Below are 19734 nucleotides of genomic sequence, written 5' to 3' on the forward strand. Positions count from 1 at the left end.
CTTTTGGGTCTTATATTTTGTGTTTTGCTTACAAATGCTTTTCTGATCCCAAGATTATCCCTCCTTCTTCTGTGTTTTTGCTGTGACTGCATATTCACTGCTGGACTGCTTGTTTGATGGTCATCTCTACCCTGAGCATGAGCTCTCAGAAAGAGTCATGTCTCTTTTTCACTCAACTGTATCGGTACAGTATTATCACAGCCAGCTACGGCTGTGCATAATAAATGTTTAGAGTTAAAAAACAGAAAGAATGACACGCCATTACTTACAAGAAAATACAAGGATCTCTGGCAGAAAGTCAATGTACGGAATTCAGCTACTGAGAAAATTTTATAGAAGAATTCTGTGTACCTTCATTACATTTTATACTTCATTTTTAAGTCTGGCCACTGTCAGCTTCTGCAGTAATCCCCAAAGAATCATAAGTTTTGAGTCTTAGAAGAAACCTCAGGGATCACGACGAAGGGGTCCAACTTCTTGTGGGTGTGGTGTTCCCCGATATGGCTCTGTCCCCTGACAAGAGGCCGTTTAGTTTGAGGGCACAGGTTCAGGGGCACCAAACTCCTTCCCAGGAGACTGAAGCCTTCTGTGGGCCCAACCGTTACGGCCAGCACTAGGATGCTGGATCTAAAGCCCCAACCCCAAGATTTCTGTCATATTTACTTACCAGAAACTCCTAGTCATCTCCTCCACTTCCCGTCCAGCCATTTCCTGGACACCTTCATCTGGATGACCTGCTGAAATCTCAGTCAACAAATCCCAAAATAAGAATCATCAACCTTTTAAACTAGTTCTTTTTTATGAATCCACATTTCTTTAAAGCACAATACAATTATTTAGACCAGTTATCTGGCTCAAAACTACAGCCCTACTATATTTCACTCCCATTCAGGTAAATACTTACAGAGAGGCTACTAAGTACCAGGTCCTTTGTTAAGTGCTGGGACTGGACTGGTTAATAATAGATGTGTTCCTGCTCTTGGAGAGCTTACGGTGTAGTGAGACTCCTAAGAAGGTTCTGAAATTGTTTCCCTTTTATCCTGTAACACTATCTAATAACTTGCTTAAACTCAAGATTCTGAGATCCCTCTTGAATTCTACCCCCTTCTTTCCATCTCGAAGTACTTATCAACCAATAACCTTCACCTGCACTATTTCTACTGTATCACAGACATTTTTGTTTTGCTAAATCACATAGGCACATACTCTATTTTGCAGACAACTTCAGGAGGCCATTGATAGCCCCTGTGAGGCCAAACTCCAGATCCTTGGGTTCTGTCATTAACCCAAAGAACGCCCTCAGTGTCTCTCCCATCTACACCATTCCCACCTAGGGCTGTATATTATAAAACACAATCCTGTCTCTCTCCTGAAGAAGAAATTGCCAGTGGCTCATTTCCCACACAAGCAGCACCTACTCCCCCTTCAGACCTTCTCTCTCACAGGTGCCTGCACGGACCCCAGCCTCCTTCCAAACTGAGATGCAATCCCTAAAGACGTGGCATCCAGTCTCATGCTAAGTCCTTCTTTGCTCAGGCTGTGCCCCTGCACACACACCCCTCCCCCATACACCAACACCAAGTCTCAGCCTACCCAAAGCTCTCACTTCTTGAAGCTCCTTTGACATTTCATATGTCTGACACTCACACTCAGTCTTGTTTTAGAGCTGTCTAAGCTTTCTCAGAGTAGGACAGCAGGGATTGTCTTGTCTTTGTACCTCCTGAAGAACCTGGCATAAAGCCCAACCTCACGTAATAGTTTGAAACAAAGTTAGATCAAATTAAACCCAAATCTTTCTCTCACATCTGTCCCAGTTGTGCCCTTCATCCTATTTCCTCTCCCACAAAGCTATTCTTCAGATACATGCAGACCATCACCTTGTCCTTGGTCTTTGTACAAAACCCAGAGGACGCTGGCTAACTTGGTAGTCTAATTAAATGTGAACGACTCAACAGGAGCACGAAGTAGTCAAGCAATCCCTAAGGGTTCTATTTTCCAACCAACCTTTGACTCACACTCTATGATTTGGGGCAAACAGTATCTTTTCATATCTTTTCTTCCACCACTACTTAGCTAAAATAAGGGGGGGACAGGTAATACTGTATCTTAGTCACTTTATATACAGAAAAGCTGGCAAAGCACTTGGAGCTTTGACAGAGAAAGGGAGTGTGACCACAGTCATGGATACATGCAGTTGAGGATGGGGAACAATCAGTTTTAGCTCTGCTATTAAATCTGGGACTCAGGACAAAACCCCAACTTCTTTGGGACTACTTATCAACTTTTTGCATGTTATGGAGACTGAGAAAAGCCGAGGAATTCATGCCACTGAAACGATGTTGAAAAAAGATATTCTGGACTATATGTAATTATCCAGGCATTTTATTAACAGTATTTGAGTTTTACAAGTACTAAAGCTGAAGGATCATTGGTTCCCTCTAAATGCTCTTGAGTTATTTATGAGCCTTAGAGTTTTTAAATCACTTAGCCCACACACCGCCAAAATTCTATGTGGCCTGCTTATTTCTGTTGGTCTTGTACACCTACTTCCTTCAACTATGAGGGGAAGCCATGGAAGGAGGTGCATTGACTACATTTACAAACACCTGCCCACTACATTTAGTTTCCCTTAGAGATGGATCAAATGCAGCATATGTTTTTTAGAACAGCCAATTCTTATTAGCTGTGCCCTGAACACTTGGGCCAATGTTTGTGTTCTTTCTCAAATTACTTAGGCCACCACCAATAAAAATCATTATTTTACTAATCGTATTATTCTCTAATCATTATTTTTACTAATCATTGTTTTCACATCATACACTCCTGTCTTTAAATCAATTGGTTCAGAAACAAGTTTAAAATGCCATTTAGAAACTGATGGAGTGTCTGAAGGCTATGTCTGGACTAAATGAACAATGCATTAAACACAAAGAAATGAGTACTGATTTTTGTGACAAAATAAGTATTTGGCATTTTAAAGAGTTCATGTTAGTGACCTCAGTCATCTTTCACTGAGATATAGCTTGGACAGATATATATACCTACATTTGACAGAGGATTATGTCTAAGGTCTACGAGCTCTTTAAAGTTTAGATACCAAAAATATAATAAGGACCTTAAATCAAATGACGTTGGCAAAAATTTGACAGGAAACTAAATAACACATGCAGTATATGCCATGTCTTCAAGTTCAAGCACACCAAGTTGGACAGACTAACTACATTCAGCTCTGCATCGGCTATCAACACATAATCCCTGTGAAAATACACTGTTGACACTTAGTACCTATTTGCAAAATACAACTCATATCCTGTTACAGAGAGGCTATTCTTTCCTTTGCAATTTCTAGAACTGCATTACAATGCAATGTGGCCTAGAAAATTAAAATGTCCATCTGACTTGCAATCCCTCCACCCAAAAACTGCAGTAAAACTTACCTTTAACATCCAGGCTAAAATTTTAACCATTAAAATAATCCCCTGTACCATGAGCTTTTGGAAAACAAACTATTGGCTGTAAACCAAAAGAGCTCCATTGGAAAAGAGAGTATTAAAAAAGAAAGAAAACATCTTCAAGTTAAAGTAAGTAACGTAAGCAGGTGGCTTCAAAGCAAGGAACAGCCAGCCTGGCAGCTAGAGCCACTGGCCCCTCACAAGCTCCCTCTGCCTTACTGCCTGGCCAGCTATGCTGTTCCCTTATAAAATCAGAGTACAGATCTGCACTGAGATTTGTACTTTTAGATTAAACCTACATATTTCATTTCATTTCTTCCTGAAGGACTATTGAAAGTAGAATGAATTTTAAAAAGGAAGAACATGAGAAAAGACAACAGAACAAAATGCAGTGACCTAGAAAGCAAGATGGTTGTGTGAATTCACTTGGCTGACCTGAGAAGCCTCACGCTAACTGTGGGAAAAGCTGAGACCCAACCCAATTCACACCACAGAATCCTCAAGGGCGCAGAAACAATAGGCCAGGTACCCCTAGAACCAAGGATAAAATATGTAGGGTGCGGCTAAAATAAGGATCGCCAAGAAAGTTGTGTTAAGAGGTTAGTTCCCTAGATTCATTCCCCATTTGGACACAATCTCTAAAGTACAGGACTCAAAACAGGGGCTATGTAAACATACGCATAATGAATTCAGAAATCACCACTACAGCTCTTGCAGTTAGACCTGTACCGCTAGGCCAGCCACTGTCAGGACTCTGCTCCACGGACTCTGACCAGCATGAGAGAAAAGGCCGAAGGACACTGGCAGTAGGGGCTCCCCATCACAGAGCCCATCCGCATCTTCCAATAGCGAAAATTCAAATTTGGCAAGCCATCATGTTTCCAAAACTTCTATCAGCTTTTTAGTCTTATCCATGAGCAGATAACCAAGGATTACCGGGGATCTGAGAAGTCTCTCCTACAGAAGATAGAGAGCAAAGCCAACAGACAGAGCCAACTTGGAGAAACAGAAACAACAGGAGAATAAAACCATAAACAATATAGGTGAAAGAGTGAGAGAAAGCTTCCTAGACAGAAAAGCAAAAGACAGAGATGGGAAATAGGAAAAAAAAAAAAAGAGCAGAAGGTTAAGTCCAGAAGGTCTAATCTTTGAATAATGGGATTTTTAGGAAGGGAGAACACAGAAAATAATTTTCAAAAATTCACTAGTGATACTAAGAAAATTCCCCAGAACATAAGTTGCCAGATTTTAAAAACCTACTGTTCCACACCAAGGAACATCATTGTAAAATTTCAGAATACAGAAGACACAATTTCTACAAGCTTCCAGAGACAGGGGGAAAAAATATTTATATTAAAGGATCAGAGTGGCTTTGAACTTTTTAACAGCAATACTGGAAGCAAAAAAAATAGAGTAATGCCTTCAAAATTCTAAAGGAAAAGATATCTACAACTTAGACTCCTGTATCCACCAACTATCAACTGAGAGTATCTTCATATATGCAAATTATTAAAATACTTCTCTCTCACACACCTTTCTCATGAAGTTACTAGAGGATGTCACTCCAATAAAATTAAAAAAGACTAGAATATGGCATATAGGGATATAGGCAAGGAAAACCCAAGAATGGAGGCAGGTGAAAGCAAGTATTAGGGATGACAGCTGTGTGCCAGATCTGAGTATTTTGACTCAAGAGACAGACATATGGGGGGGTTTTCAGTACCAAGAGTTCCAGTGCTATTCTGCCAAAAGACTACATCACTTTGGTCCACGTTCTTTTCTGTACTTATCTGTACTCCATGCCCTGGTAAATCGATCAGCTAATGCTTATTTTAAACTACCCCAATCCCCCAGATTGTACTTTGGTCTATTCCAGAGGACAGGAGGGAAGCCACGGGGAGTTCTCACACAGAAATCAGAGAGTCGAGTAGTCCTTTAGCCCATCTCTCTGCCAGACATCTGGCACCGGGCTCACAAGACAGCCCTCAGGTGCCCTGAGATGGGGCCTGTTTTCTAGGATTCACTCACAGTTTTGCAGTCTTCCCCAGAATCAGCTTTTATAAGTTATCAGAGACGCTGAAGCCAAGCTACAACCCAGAGAATCTGTTGTCTTTTCCTAGAAGCCTTAATCTAATAGTGGCAATATTGCCCTTTCCTTCCATGGCTGGGTTTGGTTTACTACTCAGCTTTTCAAAACTAAACAGTGTAATATTCAAGATACATACAGTAGTGGTGAAACTCTAAAGCAAAGAAAGATTAATACAGAAATCAAGACAATGGGTATTTGCAGATGGTGAAGAAAGAAAAGGAAGTGTAATGGAGAGGGGCAGATGGGGTCTTCTAAGATACTCAGGCTCTGTTTTTAACTTGGGCAGCAGGCATACAAGATTTTATTGTATTATTATTCTTTAAATGGTATTTATATGTTTCATGATTTATAAAACATGCACACAATCTCAGCACAGCCTTGCAAGGTAGAATTCCTTTTACAGAAAAACCAATGGTTTTATTAATATACTCGTATCTCAGGAATATCCAGCCCTCCGTGCCCTCCAAGTCTTGATTCTGATTCACTGCCACCTGGACACTGTGTGCGGACCCATCCCTTTGCAGTGCAATGGGAAGACCTAGGAGACCGAGGTGAGGTTCACAGGACAGAGAGCACCTGCCGTTTCTAGTTCTCTATCACAGGAGGCATTTTGGTTCATTAAAAAAAAAAAACAACACTATTCACCCAGTCAACATTTGTGGTGACATCGGAGACTATCCTATGTACATTTTTCAAAAGCTTTGTTGAAATTGTTTCTTTTGTGGGGCTTTTTGGTAGCAAAGTGCAATACAAAGTTAAAAAGGAAAATGTCAGTCTGAAAGCAAAGGATTAACAATTTAGATCTACTTCATTCATCCTACAAAGATTCCTCAACGGATGTAGCTGAGTCAGCGAACTCCACAGCTTTGGAGTTCTTAATGTAATCCAAGCCAGCACGTGCACTTCACATAGATTCCTAGGAATCTGGCAGGGAACATTTAATTTCTGTCCTGTGCCCTCTGCTGTCAGTGGTGTTGCCATCTCCCCCACCGTTAGGGACTCCTAGAATGGGCTGGTAGTACAAGGTCTGTCTGTCAGTTTCGTCAGCATAGGTGGCTCCCCACCCCTCTCCCATCGCGGCACAGGGCACTCACTACCACTTGTGGAGCACACAGGCTCCCACCCCGTCTCCCTGAGAAAACCTGCATCTCAACATGCCCATGAGCCGTCTGCTCCTTCCTGGCACGGGAGGCTTCTCAGCTGGGAAGTTTGGTCTGCATACGATAGCAGCGTAAGCAGCTATCTTCTGCTGAAAACTGTTGGAGGAGGAACTCATGTGGACAAGACGGGCTCATCTTCAAAGATGGCAGAGACTCACAATAAAATGTTTTTCTGATTTCTTCTTCTGTACCATTCTCTCTATCGTTGAAGATGCAAACACTATGAAAAACATCTGTCACAAAATGTTTCAAACTCATGCAAAAAAAAAGAAAAAAGGAGAAATAAAAATAAGAACCCAAGGGTCATCATCAAGTTTTGTTTTATTTAAGATTTTAGTTTTAATTCTGAAGAAAGAGGTACATTTCCTTGTTTTTAGTTTTAGCGTCAGGTTATAACCAGGTTTCTGTTTTCTTTTCTCTTGTCTTTTCAATACTGCACAAATGTCCAGAAACTACAGGGTTAAGTAAAAGCTGCAGGCGAGGAGGTCAGATTTGCTCCTGATGGTGATCAGCTGGCCCCAGAGCAGTGCTGCCTCAGGATGCCCTGGTCAGGTGGACTTAAGGTAAAAGGAAAAAAAAGTTTCTGACAGAGGATAAAGACTGAAGAACTCACTTAGATTTCAGCTCTTATATTATGCATAGGTATTATATCTGTGAGCACTTTTTTTTCTTTAAAACATTTGAATTTACTTTCAATCTAAAGCCAAGAATATTTTTCTCCTTTAAAAAAAATCACTTCGCCCTTCCTCATAAACTCTTAAGCAATAGGCCAGTTGCTACTACACATCAATTTGTCTTTCCATCAACTTCCGATACATTCTTTTGTTTAATGACACAACCAAGTTCTCTCCATCAACTTGCCAAAAGAATTAAAAAGTAAAGTAAATTAAAAGCATTTTCCCTGCCATAGTGATAAGCTGAAACAAGATGATGCCAGGACCACTGCTTTATCCCAGGCACTTGGCAATCTCATTTCAATCAACCTGGTTCTCAAACTTCCGCAGCTGAGAATGCATTTACTTGACCTTTCCTATAGATTAATCGTCATTTTCTGCTAAGCAGATTATGTCATTATTATGCGCAACAGACAAACAGTAATTTTCTAAGTATCGAGACTGCCCTTTGATTTTTTTTCCTCCTTAAAAAGGCATTTTTAGGAAACATTCAACAGTGTCACTCAAATGCTGGATCAACAGAAACTTTTACAATTAAAAAAAAAAGATGGTAATGACCCTGTGATCTCATTGCAGCTGGGGAAGGGAGAGAAAACTGATCAGGAACTGGATTCTTCAGAACGTAAGAGATGAGAAGGGAGCTGTGGGTGGGCGGAGGGGGAAAACGGGGTGGGACAAATCCTGCATTTTCTAATGTTTTTCTCCTCTTTCCCTAATGGCGGTCCAGTGTTGAACTCTGTAGTAAATCTGTGGGGGTTTTGCTGGGGGGTCTGAAGGCTGTCTGGAAGCCTGGGGGTGGGGAGTGGAAGCTGGAAGGATTTGCAGGAGGAGGGTAGGGATTCCAACTGGCTCTGTGCAGAGGGATCTGTGTGCTGAAGGGGGCGCTGTGGTGGGTTTGCGATGGCGCAGCACTGGGGCCGTCCAACTCTGTGAGGGCCTGAAGGGATTTTAGCCAGTGCGGAGGATTGTCATCTTGAAGAGAGTCTAAACTGTTTCCTGAAGAAGCTGGTATACCTAAGGGGAGAAAAGAACACAAGAGGGAAAATGGTGAGTTTGTGCAGAAAGAGTAAGAAATTGGTCAAAATAAGAATTTTGAAACGTGATTAGTTTATCCAAAAAGAAACAGAAGGAATTACAATTTTAAACTCCTTCCAAATATGACCTCTTTTATCTCATGTTCCTTTTATCCTCCACCAGCAATGACCACGAATTATTGTCATAGAAATCCATGCCCGGAACCATGATTTGTTATAGAAACCCATGCCTCCTCTTCACCTACATGGACATCACTGTCAGAGGCAGAACTGCAGAGCTGAGTCCCCAGAATTGTATGACCTGATTTCCCAATTGTCTTCTCCTTCTCTAAGAGGGATAAACAAGATTGCCTTATAATAGAGAGCTTTATTTTAAAAAGTGGAGTATGTTCCTTTAAAAGGTAAGTCAGATCCTTTTGTACTTTGAGACCTAAAAAAACACATCCTGCCAGACGTTAGCACTTACTTACACCAAAGAAGCAACCTAGACATGAAATGCCTTACTACACAACTAGGCCAACAGAGTTAACCCAGACTGCACGACCCCGGAGCACGAAACAAGCCGCCCCAGACCTGGGGTTTTGTGATAAGCAGCTTATGTTGAACAGACCTTTTATTTAATTGGTGCTAAAAACCCAACTGACAGCAGTCAGTGGAGCTGAAGCAGTGAGAAAGTTACCTGTGATGATGGCGGGGTCTGTCCAGCTGCCAGGGCTGTCCCAGCTCAGGCTGTCGGTGGTGGCAGTGCTGGACGCTGGCGCACTGTGGCTGGCGTTGGAGGGGGAGGAAGAATTGGGCAGTCCACCAAAGTTGATGTTAATGTTGGGTAGAAGTGCCCTTAGCCCGTCCTGCCATTCCTTCATATTTAAACTCTCTACAGAACTGCTGTTGTCTGGGAGATTTACCAACAAAAAAATGAAAGATAAAAAAAAAAATAAAAAGCTGACGTTAGAAACATATGTTGTTCTTCAGTGGTTAAGCGGGAGAAGATTTATTCTTTCTTTACTGAGCATTTAAAATGGGCTGTCCTAGCAAGATAAACTTGGTTTGGATTTGGCTCATGAGCTCAGTCCCTGAAATAAGTGAGGGAAAATTTGTGCAAGGTTCAGGAGAGGGAGCTTGTCCTTACAGCCTCTTCACCATTTCACATTTGTACATCAGTAATCCAGTTTATAAAGACTCAGTGCTCCAGGGCACAGTTTGGTTCCAGCTACATTATGAAGCTTCCAGTTAGTGAGGTATTTAGCCAGCTGAGCTGATTCATGCTATTTTAAAAAAGCAAGCCTTCAAAGTTCACTAGAGGAGCTTATTTTTGAGCCCGTTAAATGGAAGAAAAGTTACCTTATGAAGAATAAACATAAGCCAACAGAAAAAGAAAAATAATTAAGTTCCTCCTGATTATAAAACTGGAAATGCATTTCAGAGGAGAAAGACAGGAATGACTAAGCTTTTGATTTTGAAGAGTATTTTTCCATTAGTCACAAAGGCCAAGGAGGCAGGGGCTAAACTACCTTTCTGATGGGGTAATTTCCAGCACAGTCTACCTACTCTATCCCAACAGTGCTACCAATCACTTAAAACACAAGTCCTGGAGCCCTACAGCTCTGGATGTATTTATGAATAGTGTTAAATATGATAAGTCTCCATTAACATAAAAAGGCTTTTTATAAATTGTGACTAAACTAAGTTGATCTACTATCATTCAGAATCCACATAGTGTAACTAATTGGTTAGGGGAAAAAGGGTAAAATGGAACTACTACTTAGAGTAATTGTTTTATTGAGAATAGGAATGTAGATCACACTACCAACTCGGGTTTTTGTAAAGAGCATAGAAAATTATTTCTGGTTCCACAGAACTGATGAGCAATCACCACTGACGACGACGACGATGATACAATGATGTTCAATCAGACACACACTATGCTATCTGGTAAATTCTGAATTTTTTTCTTATAATTTGGTTTTGCTCCACTCACTGGTCTAATGCCAAAGTATATCATGTTTCAGTAAATGAAGCATTAACCCTACTGATTTCATTTTTAAAAAGACAAAAAACTGTAATCAAATCCAACGAAAGTCACGTCTGAATTTACTAAGATGAAGAAAAGGCATATGCCATGAAGAAATGTCAGAAGGTTAAAGAAAATAAAGTCTTCAAAAGTACTTTCATTTCACAATGGACTTTCCTAAAGCGCTCTGTACTTTTTACTCAATTTTGCTGTGAACTTTAAACTGTTCTTAAAAAAAAATACCTGTTTTTTTTTAAGATACTTGTTTCTCTGATTTTAGACCAATGAAACCAAGCAACAGCATATATTAGCCAAAGAAATTCAGATATAGCACATGATATAGAAACAGGGAGAAACTTTGATCTTCCCTGGTGAACAATAAGATATTTGGGAAATAAATCTGTCACAATCTTGCCAAAAAACAGTTGTGTGCCTAGACATCTTGGGAGCCTGAAAGCACGCATGATTGGCTTACAGTGAAGCAAGTGTCACAGGAAGTGTACTGACATCTTTAGCTCTTGGAATGAGACCACTGTCTCCTTTGCAGTAGCTTAGGATAGAAGTTTTCCTAGTTTTCTCCACTATTGCTATCCCAAATGTTGGCGCAAAGAAAGGGCGAGAGAAAGGAAATCAGCTAAATCCTAACCCCATCAAAATAGCTCTCAGTCCAGCCACAGCGCAGGTCACCTCCTTTATTCTCCCCTTACTGCCCCAGCGCCTTCCTCTGACCCAGATTCATTTTGGCTGCAAGAGCTTCTGGTAATACCATTCCTTGCAATACACATGTTCAGGTTTATTAACTGTAGCACTACTGACATTTTGGACTCCTAATTAACTCTTTGATGTGGGGGGCTGTTCCCCCCACATACATTCTAGAATGTTTAAGAGCATCTTTGGCTTCTCTCCACTAGATGCCTGTGACACACACATACTGCCCCTAGTTTTGATAACCAAAAATGCCCCAGACATTGCCGAGTGACTACTAGGGGGCAATTCACCCCTGATTAAGAACCACTGATACAAAAGAAGTTGGTTCCTTTGTTTCTAGGCTCTTATTAAGCCTGCTCAAATACACATCACTTTCAAATAATACCAAGGCTTTGACTACTGGACTCAATTTGACACAACTTCATTTCCCTTTATACGGAACTTCACACTGGGGTACAATTCAGTATGTATAAGTACGAAAACATTGGGCTGAAACTGCAGATGGACTGTATAAGGAGCCCCACATTGGTGATTAATATAACCTTGGGCACATAAGTCTCTTAATAATATCCCAGGACCCTACCTCATAGCATCTGCCTTAGTCTCTCACAAAGATAAAATAAAATATGGGAAAGAAAAGCAATCTGAAGACCATTTATTACTTGATAAATGTCAAACAACAGTTTTTTCTCTGATACTCAATACTGAATAGGTAATAAATTTCCCAAAAGCCAAGTTATAAGGTATTTCTCACTTGCTAGCATCGAGCTCTGTGCACAAGTCCCCTCCTAAGAACACAGGGATAACACCCAGCATTCTCACAGAAGTACTGTTATTAATCTAATTAATAAGCCTTCTCACCACCAAAATAGTACAAAGTAAGATGTGGGAAAGCACCATAAACTTTCCACAAAAAAGTACAATGAAAATCAAATTACTGGATGTATTTTACATTAAAATGATACTGCTTTACCATGTGTATACATGTCTAAATTCACTGAGCTGTATTCTAAGATTTGTGCATTTTATTGTATGTACCTCAGTTTTAAAAAATAATTATTTAATTTTTGAAGTATTTAATTAGTTGTACAGTACATGAAGGAAGGAGTATATGCTTTTAAAGGATTGCTAACATGTTTTACATTTTAAAAACATTTAAATTTATAATACAACAAAACACTATTCTCAGTTCTAAATAATTTGAGGGCAGGAGAACGGGTCAAGTTGTTTGTAGTAGTTTTATTTTTCAGTATAGAAAAATAAACACCCTCACATTCCACTTTACGAGATATGTATTGGAATACTTTCAGTTTATCTGGCTCAGAACACCTTTTACTAAAGAAGAAATTATGGTTAAAATTCTTCCATCTTGATGGGGACTGAGGGGTATTATGTTTAGTACACATGGTGTTGGGGATCATGGGGAGAACAGTATCACAGAGAAGGGACATAGTGGATCTGTGGCATCTTGCTGCACTGATGGAGTGACTGCATTGGGGTGTGGGTGGGGACTTGATAATGTGGGTAAATGTAGTAACCACATTGTTTTTTCATGTGAAACCTTCATAAGAGTGTATATCAATCATACCTTAATAAAAAATTTTTAAAAAAATTCTTCCATCTTGCTGGGAGCCTAACATCCAGTCCACAAGCCTATTACCACACAATATGCAAGTTGACAAATCTAATTTTCAGCAATAATAAAAATTGTAAAATATCTGTGTTAAGGTGCCCAAGATAAAAGTCAAAGCAGCTACTTATTGAATGCCTACAGTGTGCAAGGCGGGCAAAGCACTTCAACTACACATGGCCTCTGGGCTCAAGGAGCTTAAAATTAAAGTCTAGATGGTGAGACAATGCAAATATAGGAAAAGCTCAACAACTACAGTCTGAAAAAACAACAAAAGAAATGTCATAGGGTTGTGCGTGATTCATAAACGCTATACAAGTTTAGTAAAAGGGCAACCAGTTAGGCACTGAGTGGAAATGTGCTGGTAGATGAAGAATAGCGCAGTCATTTATTCATGGAGTTGTTTTAGTTACTATGTAGACCCCCCAAGCCTGAAAAACCCACAACAGGTTGAAACTCTTTGGTATTTTTACATAACACAGACTAGTCCAATTACTTAGTAGAAAGTACGGGGAAAGGCATGTTTTATAAGCAGTGACTACATTACCAGATAAAATTAAGCTGTGTTCTGATGTCAGACCTTTCACAGAAAATCATAAAGCAGGAAAAAATGAATGGCTTAGGCGAGAACACAGCATTATAGTGGACAAGTGGGTTTCTTTCCTCTCTCTTCTTCAGATTAACTGCAATATGTTAATTACTAGGAAATGCAAAATTTTGTTACAGACAGCAAAACTGTAGGAAAATCTGCTCCTTATGAAAAGGTGTCACCAGCAAGCCAGTGGCTCTTTCTGGTTTGCATCCATTCTTCACCTGAAAGAATGATTTTCAAATTGGTTCCAGATTGCAAAACCCTCTCAGGAGCCACTATGAAGTTGAGGGAACAGGGCACCAGGACAACTGATGTCATCTCTTTCACACAGTAGGGTATCATGCAAGACTGCATTTGAAAAGTAAGATCTGCTGCTGGGAGTGAACACAGAATATCATGCAGATGTACAATGACATCAATGACATATACAATGACAACACAGTGCGGTAACATACACTGCCAAGGAACCCCAAAACAAAAGGCTAGTTTAAGTATTTTTTTCTCCCAACACAATTTGTGCCACCAGGTTAGGATTTTCTTCCTCCTCTTGCAGTTCTTGCCCCTACCTTCTTTTCGGTAGCCCCTCCGTAAGGTCTTTTCATTATGAACACATAGGTCTTATTAATTAAACTAGCTAGACGCAACTAAATTCACAATCCCACCAGTCTCTCTACTTTTGTGTCTGGGTAGGAAAAACTGGCCCACTCATCTGGCCCCGACCCTTAGGCTACTCCATTCTTGACTGCAGTCCGAGGGCCAGAGACCTCTTACTTCAAGTGTCAGTGGTCAAATCCACCCCGACTGGGGTATAGTCACTGAGAGTCCTAGTCACAAAATAGTCCCAAGAGTTTATTCTGCTCCTCAGTTTTTAACCCTTATCTCATGGTTACCCTTCAAAGCCTCAATCGGTAACTAAATCTTGTTTTCTGAAAGCTTTTAGCTTCCTTTTCTTCACTGCTATCCTTTACCGTGGAAACAAATATTTCTTGGTCCAAGCAGTTGTACATCAGAAATCTAGTTCTCATGATGGTTACTCCCGGCCAGTTAGACTCTCAAATCTTCATGCGTTTTTAGGACGTACAGTACAGCCTGTCTCTGCCACTCCACCCCTCTACACACATCCTCCTCTCCCTCCATTATGTATTATTCCCTATAATAAATTTTGGAAAGAGTCCATCTCCATCAGTTCATGATTTTAAGAAAGCCTAAACTTTCTCAAATTTGAATAACATATCTCTAAGCAACACAAATATAAATGAATTATTTTTGTCCTACATGTTAAACCAAACTTTAAAGAGCACACAAAATTTCTCCCATCAGAACTTAAAAGCCTTCATGATACAAGTATGTTATACTTCAGGAGAGCCACAAAAATCATTTCAACTCATTACTAAGATTTTCAGGGAAAATAACTACTTTGTGAATGATTCCTTCAAACATTTATAAAATCAGTTCATTTATGAAAAAGTCTTCCTCTACTTCCACAAAAAGCACTGACCCTCAAATTTCTATCATCTTCTTATTAAAAAACAAGAGAGACCAGCACTGCAGTGCAGACTTGCTAGGACACAGATAAAATCTTAAATGTTTAATAGACCTGAAAGTGGAGATTAACTACATGAAAAATTCCAGGAACTCAAATGAAAAGGAGTTCTGAGGATAGAAGAACTTGAACAAAATAACAAATAAGTCAGAATTTATTACCACTAGTGGTTAAGAAGTAGAAATGACATAAACAGGAAGAGAGAGGCTGTGAAGATCAGCTAAATATGATTTGAGCTTTCTGGACTCTGTCTTTATTTCCTGCCTTTCTTATTGTCTAGAATGCTTTCCCAATCTCTTCAATTAATTTTACTCAACCTTCTAGAAGCCTAGGCATTTTCTCTTCCACTCAGATCATTCTAGATGACAGCACTTGTGATCTGAACCCCACTCATTTGGCAGCCAACCGTGCTGTGACGTCCACTGTAGTGACTGTTAACCCTACGTGTACTCATACCTTCTCTCTCACAGCTGTAGTGACAGGCCTGAAAAGGGGAATCTTGTACATCCTTCAGCATGTGGCTCTGTCTTAGAAACTTGACTTGTGTCAAGACACCAGCTGAATTGAAGTTCCAACTTGAGAGGAGCTGGAAAATCACTTTCCCCTAAAAAACCTGTTTGATTCATATATGTGCAATATTCCAAATCAAATTGTTCTCTCCAAAGATACTCAAGTCTTTCTGAAAGAAGGAATTAACTAAGTTTCAGGGGCCCATGCTCTGCATATAAACTGAGGGAGAGAAGTCACTAAGAGGTCACAGTCTCAACAGTACTGGAGATGCCAAAACACAATCAAATGTAATTTTTAAAATCCAATGCACTAAAATTAAATAAGGAATGCTTTTTAAAAAAGATATCCTAATATTGTAAGGTACATATGTACAGGATAATGAACAGGTCTATTAGCTATATTCTATCCATTTTTCTACTCTAGACACTATTCATTTACTCACTATGCACTTTATGTGCCTGATTACTTCAGTACCAACAACCCAAAGAAAGGTTAATAGCAGCAGCTTCATCTTACAAATGAGACTGAGCAGGCTGTAGTAGCTTAAGGAATTTGCCCAGGCATATATAGTAAAAAGTGTTGAAGGCAGGAATCAAACCCAGTCTGACTCCAAAGTGTTTATTTTCATCACCAAGCATACTACCCTACCAACCAGTCCTTGTCCTGGCAGGACTCTTGGGCCAAGAGAAGGTGCCTGCAGACGTATTTAAATAACTATACTATCTGATACTAAACATCATTCTGGTATGAACGAAGTCCCATGGGGCATGAAGAAGAAAATGAACAATTCTGCCATTCTGCATGCAGGCTAAAGGGTGACTAAGAGAAACGCAGAGGAAGAGAAGCTGACATGGAAGAGGGGAAGAGCATGCCAAACAGAACAGCAGTAGAAGCGGCTAGTCATAAAATGAAGTAGGAACATTTCAAAATGTAGTAGATATGCTTTGCACAATGTGTACTTTTCTCTTCTAGAATGTTCCTACAAGAATCTGTAAGTCTGTTTGGGGGAGAATCAGATCATCTAGTAAGAACCAGGAAAATATCTAGATGTTTGCCTGATGGATTTAAGGAAGCAGAATCTAAGGAAAAAAAACCAGGGAAAAATACTTATGAAAAGATGTCTATACATAAAGCTCCATATAGAATGAGGAAAAAGTAAACTTAAAAGTTAATGCAAAAGATACACTTTGAGAAGCATTACAGACTGTACGAGAGGGAACCTGAACCAGAACATACAAGCAACAGATCTAAATGATGGGAAGGGACAAAAATCCAATATAAGACACCTATAAAATCTGAAATCGGAAGCTTGGAGGAAAGCATTTACATAAGCACAAAACTGAGCAATGACTGGAAACAAAGCCCTGTGAGAAGATCCAAGGACAATCAAAGGAGTTTACCATTCAGAAGATGGTATGTATCATTTTAACAAAACAAATTCTGCAATTGCAGACATGGAGGGTGTCAACCACCCTAACATCTCGGGAGGTCTAAATCTGCTAGAAGAAAATAAACCTGATAAAATTCACTCCCTAACCATCTCTTTCCAAAGTGGAAACAAAGAAGGAAATTTTTATTCTGGGCTTTTGCCCAAAAAAGAACTGCTTGGTTATTGTGAAAATAACAGAAGCCCTAACAGTATAAGACATAATTTTAAGATTCACAGAAGCAAAAAGTGAGAGTAACTAGATTTTAAGTTCTTGAATGGCAGGCATCCTGGCTACTTCTGCAGTTACCATAGTGTATTGCAATCACCTATTCACATGTCAGTTTTTTCTACTAGACTTTGAGTGCCTCGAGGAAAGGGACCTTGTTTTAATCCTTTGCTTATGGTGAACAGTTCCTGAACCTGAACCTCCAGAGGTATTTTATTTTTCTGAAGTGAACAGCCCTGAACATATGTTTACAGGATTTTTTTGAGAAAACAGCTTTCAAAAAAAAAGAAGTGGGTGGGTGGGTCAAGTGGTCCACTGATTATAGGAGGCAGTGATTCATAGGACACAGAAGATACTAAAATGTCACTTTCTGACTATGCAATATAAATAATTCTAACAAGGAAAATAAATTGGGGAGAAACGTAAAGAAAACAGTTCTTGTACATGGAAAATCTCATGGGATTAGATTTGAAAAGAAGGCTTAGAAAAGATGGATGGAAGTAGACATAACCTACCTGTATGTAAGAGTATCATAATTCTTGAGAATTAAAATCAAAATCCATAATTATCTGAAGCTTGTAAAAAACTGGGGAAAGCCACTGATGTCATAATGTTAAGCCCAAGAGAAGGCAAAGATATGCAATTCCATCTTCATTATAAAAGAGCACGACCCTCACACCAGAAAGGAGAGGTTAAGTAACGTGGAGAAGAACACTTAAGTAAAGATGCACAGATAGTAAAAGAGCATCTACTTAACTTAAATGAGTTTAAAATCTCTAGAGGCAAAATGAATTCTATCCCGGTATTAATCTTCACAGATGTGATCACAAAACCGTTGTTAAGAGAAGTGCCAGAAAAGGTGGAAATGACAAGATTTTAGAATCCACATCTTATGATTCATTCTTGGGAAAAACCTGAAACAGATCAGGAGCTGGACGATTTCTTTGGAAATGATATGATAGGTTTAGCAACCACCATGCTATTGCTGGTGTTTGGGGGCACTTCATGGGAAATAATATGTTTTGTTTTGGCTAGAACCTCAGCTCCCCTCCAAATGAAATACACGGGAAGTCAAATTCTACCTTTGAAGTGGAAGGAGCAAGTGTGGAGGCAGCTTCTACCTACAGCTGTTTTCCACCAGAAATGTCCTCCTATATGCTATGGTCCATTTCCTTGCCTCTTTGCTGCCTGCCCAAACTCAAAGACTTCTGCAGCTAGCTCCATTCCTATCCCACTGACACATCAATCCCACAACACCATGGAACAGAGTGATCAATGAGAGCCAGAATGCATTTCCACACAGAACAATCATATCAAAGTAAACTATTCTTTGGATAGGCTTTCTAGGATGTCCTAAATATATCTTGACTTCAGTTTCTAGTTAAGTTTTCTGAAGGTAACCTTTCAGACTAAGATGGTAAAGTATAAAATGGGTAACAGCAGAATTTAAATGAATTTTCATAGAACTTAAGACACTGGGTGTCAGCCTGAAAGTTTGAGATACTGGTTAGCTTATCTTTGACTCCACGCTTTTTATTATACTTAACAAAACCCACAAAGTTAACTTAAATATGCAAACAGAAAGCCAATTCTAGAGATAACAGAACCAGTTCTTAAGTTTTTTACACATTATTAATACTCACAGTGATCATCTGTCACTTTAAAATCACACAGTTCTTTCATAAGACAAACTTGTGAGATGGTGATAAACACACAGGATATACTTTACATCAAATCCAAACATACAAAATTTAACAGGTATACATTTAGGTTTTTTTTAATGCATCAGTAAAGTACAGGATGGAAGTGATCTAACTAACCTGTCATGTGTATGGAAAAAGATCTAATGGACTTACTTAATAGGCTTATAATATTTGATATGACATTTGGGTATTTTAAATAGGCAAGATTAGGACACTGTAAAAAGTTGTGCAATGTCTAAATTAGCAATTGTATGACACTGGACAAATCACAAATGATAACCACTCTGGGTCTTGATTTCCTCATTTACAAAATGGGGGTTATACCTACCCCACAGGGAATTTTTATAAAGGACTCTGTGAACTATAAGGGAATATGCAAATATTAGTAATAGGAATAGTTTTAATGAAAAAATAGATGTATTACCTGCTCACATCTGGATTATTAAAGTGTGAGCTTCATATTTTAAGAAAGACATTCCTTGTCACATCAAAATATGTAGAGGAGAAGTGGCCTACACAGAGAACTAGAAACCATGTTGAGTGTGGAATGGATGCAGGGATTAAGGATGTTTTATCTATATCTAGAAGTTACTAGACAAGTGGTAACTGCCTTCACATATCTGACAAGAAGTATAAATGGGAAAAAAGATTTTGGTTTATCGAAAATATTCTTTAACAATTACAAGTTGCCCTTAAAGAGAGCTCCCTATGTAGGAAAGTATTAAGGTCCCAAAACAGCTCATCATTACCCATAAAGATGTAAGAAAGGCATTTTATAGAGACTTTCTGAATTGTGTGTGTGTGTGTGTGTGTGTGTGTGTCTTTTAGGGGGAGATGTATCAGTATTTATACTGAGACTCATGAGTATTGCAAATGAAATTTGGAGGCAAGGAGAGTGTTAGGTGAAATTTTTTAAAGTGTGTGTGGGTATGGGTGTGGGTGTGGGTGTTAGGGGTGGTCTTGGGGAAACGAG

The 19734-nt window shown here is 39.4% G+C and overlaps 1 protein-coding gene across 5 annotated transcripts in view; it reads right to left on the minus strand.

Annotated features, from left to right (window-relative positions):
- Positions 1-7004: 7004 nt before the first annotated feature.
- The window catches only part of CNOT4 (CCR4-NOT transcription complex subunit 4), a 131345-nt gene continuing 118615 nt past the window's right edge, over positions 7005-19734 (minus strand). For 2 of the 5 annotated variants that reach the window (XM_036905536.2, XM_036905535.2), the window contains exons 11-12: positions 9089-9301; positions 7005-8389 (exon numbers count right to left, since the gene is read on the minus strand). In XM_036905536.2, coding sequence (XP_036761431.1) covers positions 8088-8389; positions 9089-9301 — 515 coding nt within the window. In that variant the 3' untranslated portion in view covers positions 7005-8087. The remainder of the gene's footprint in view (positions 8390-9088; positions 9302-19734) is intronic. The other 3 variants (XM_036905538.2, XM_036905537.2, XM_036905540.2) reach the window with 2 other exon arrangements.

The sequence above is a fragment of the Manis pentadactyla genome, chromosome 7 (assembly GCF_030020395.1).
Source record: "Manis pentadactyla isolate mManPen7 chromosome 7, mManPen7.hap1, whole genome shotgun sequence".
In the NCBI taxonomy this organism is placed as follows: domain Eukaryota; kingdom Metazoa; phylum Chordata; class Mammalia; order Pholidota; family Manidae; genus Manis; species Manis pentadactyla.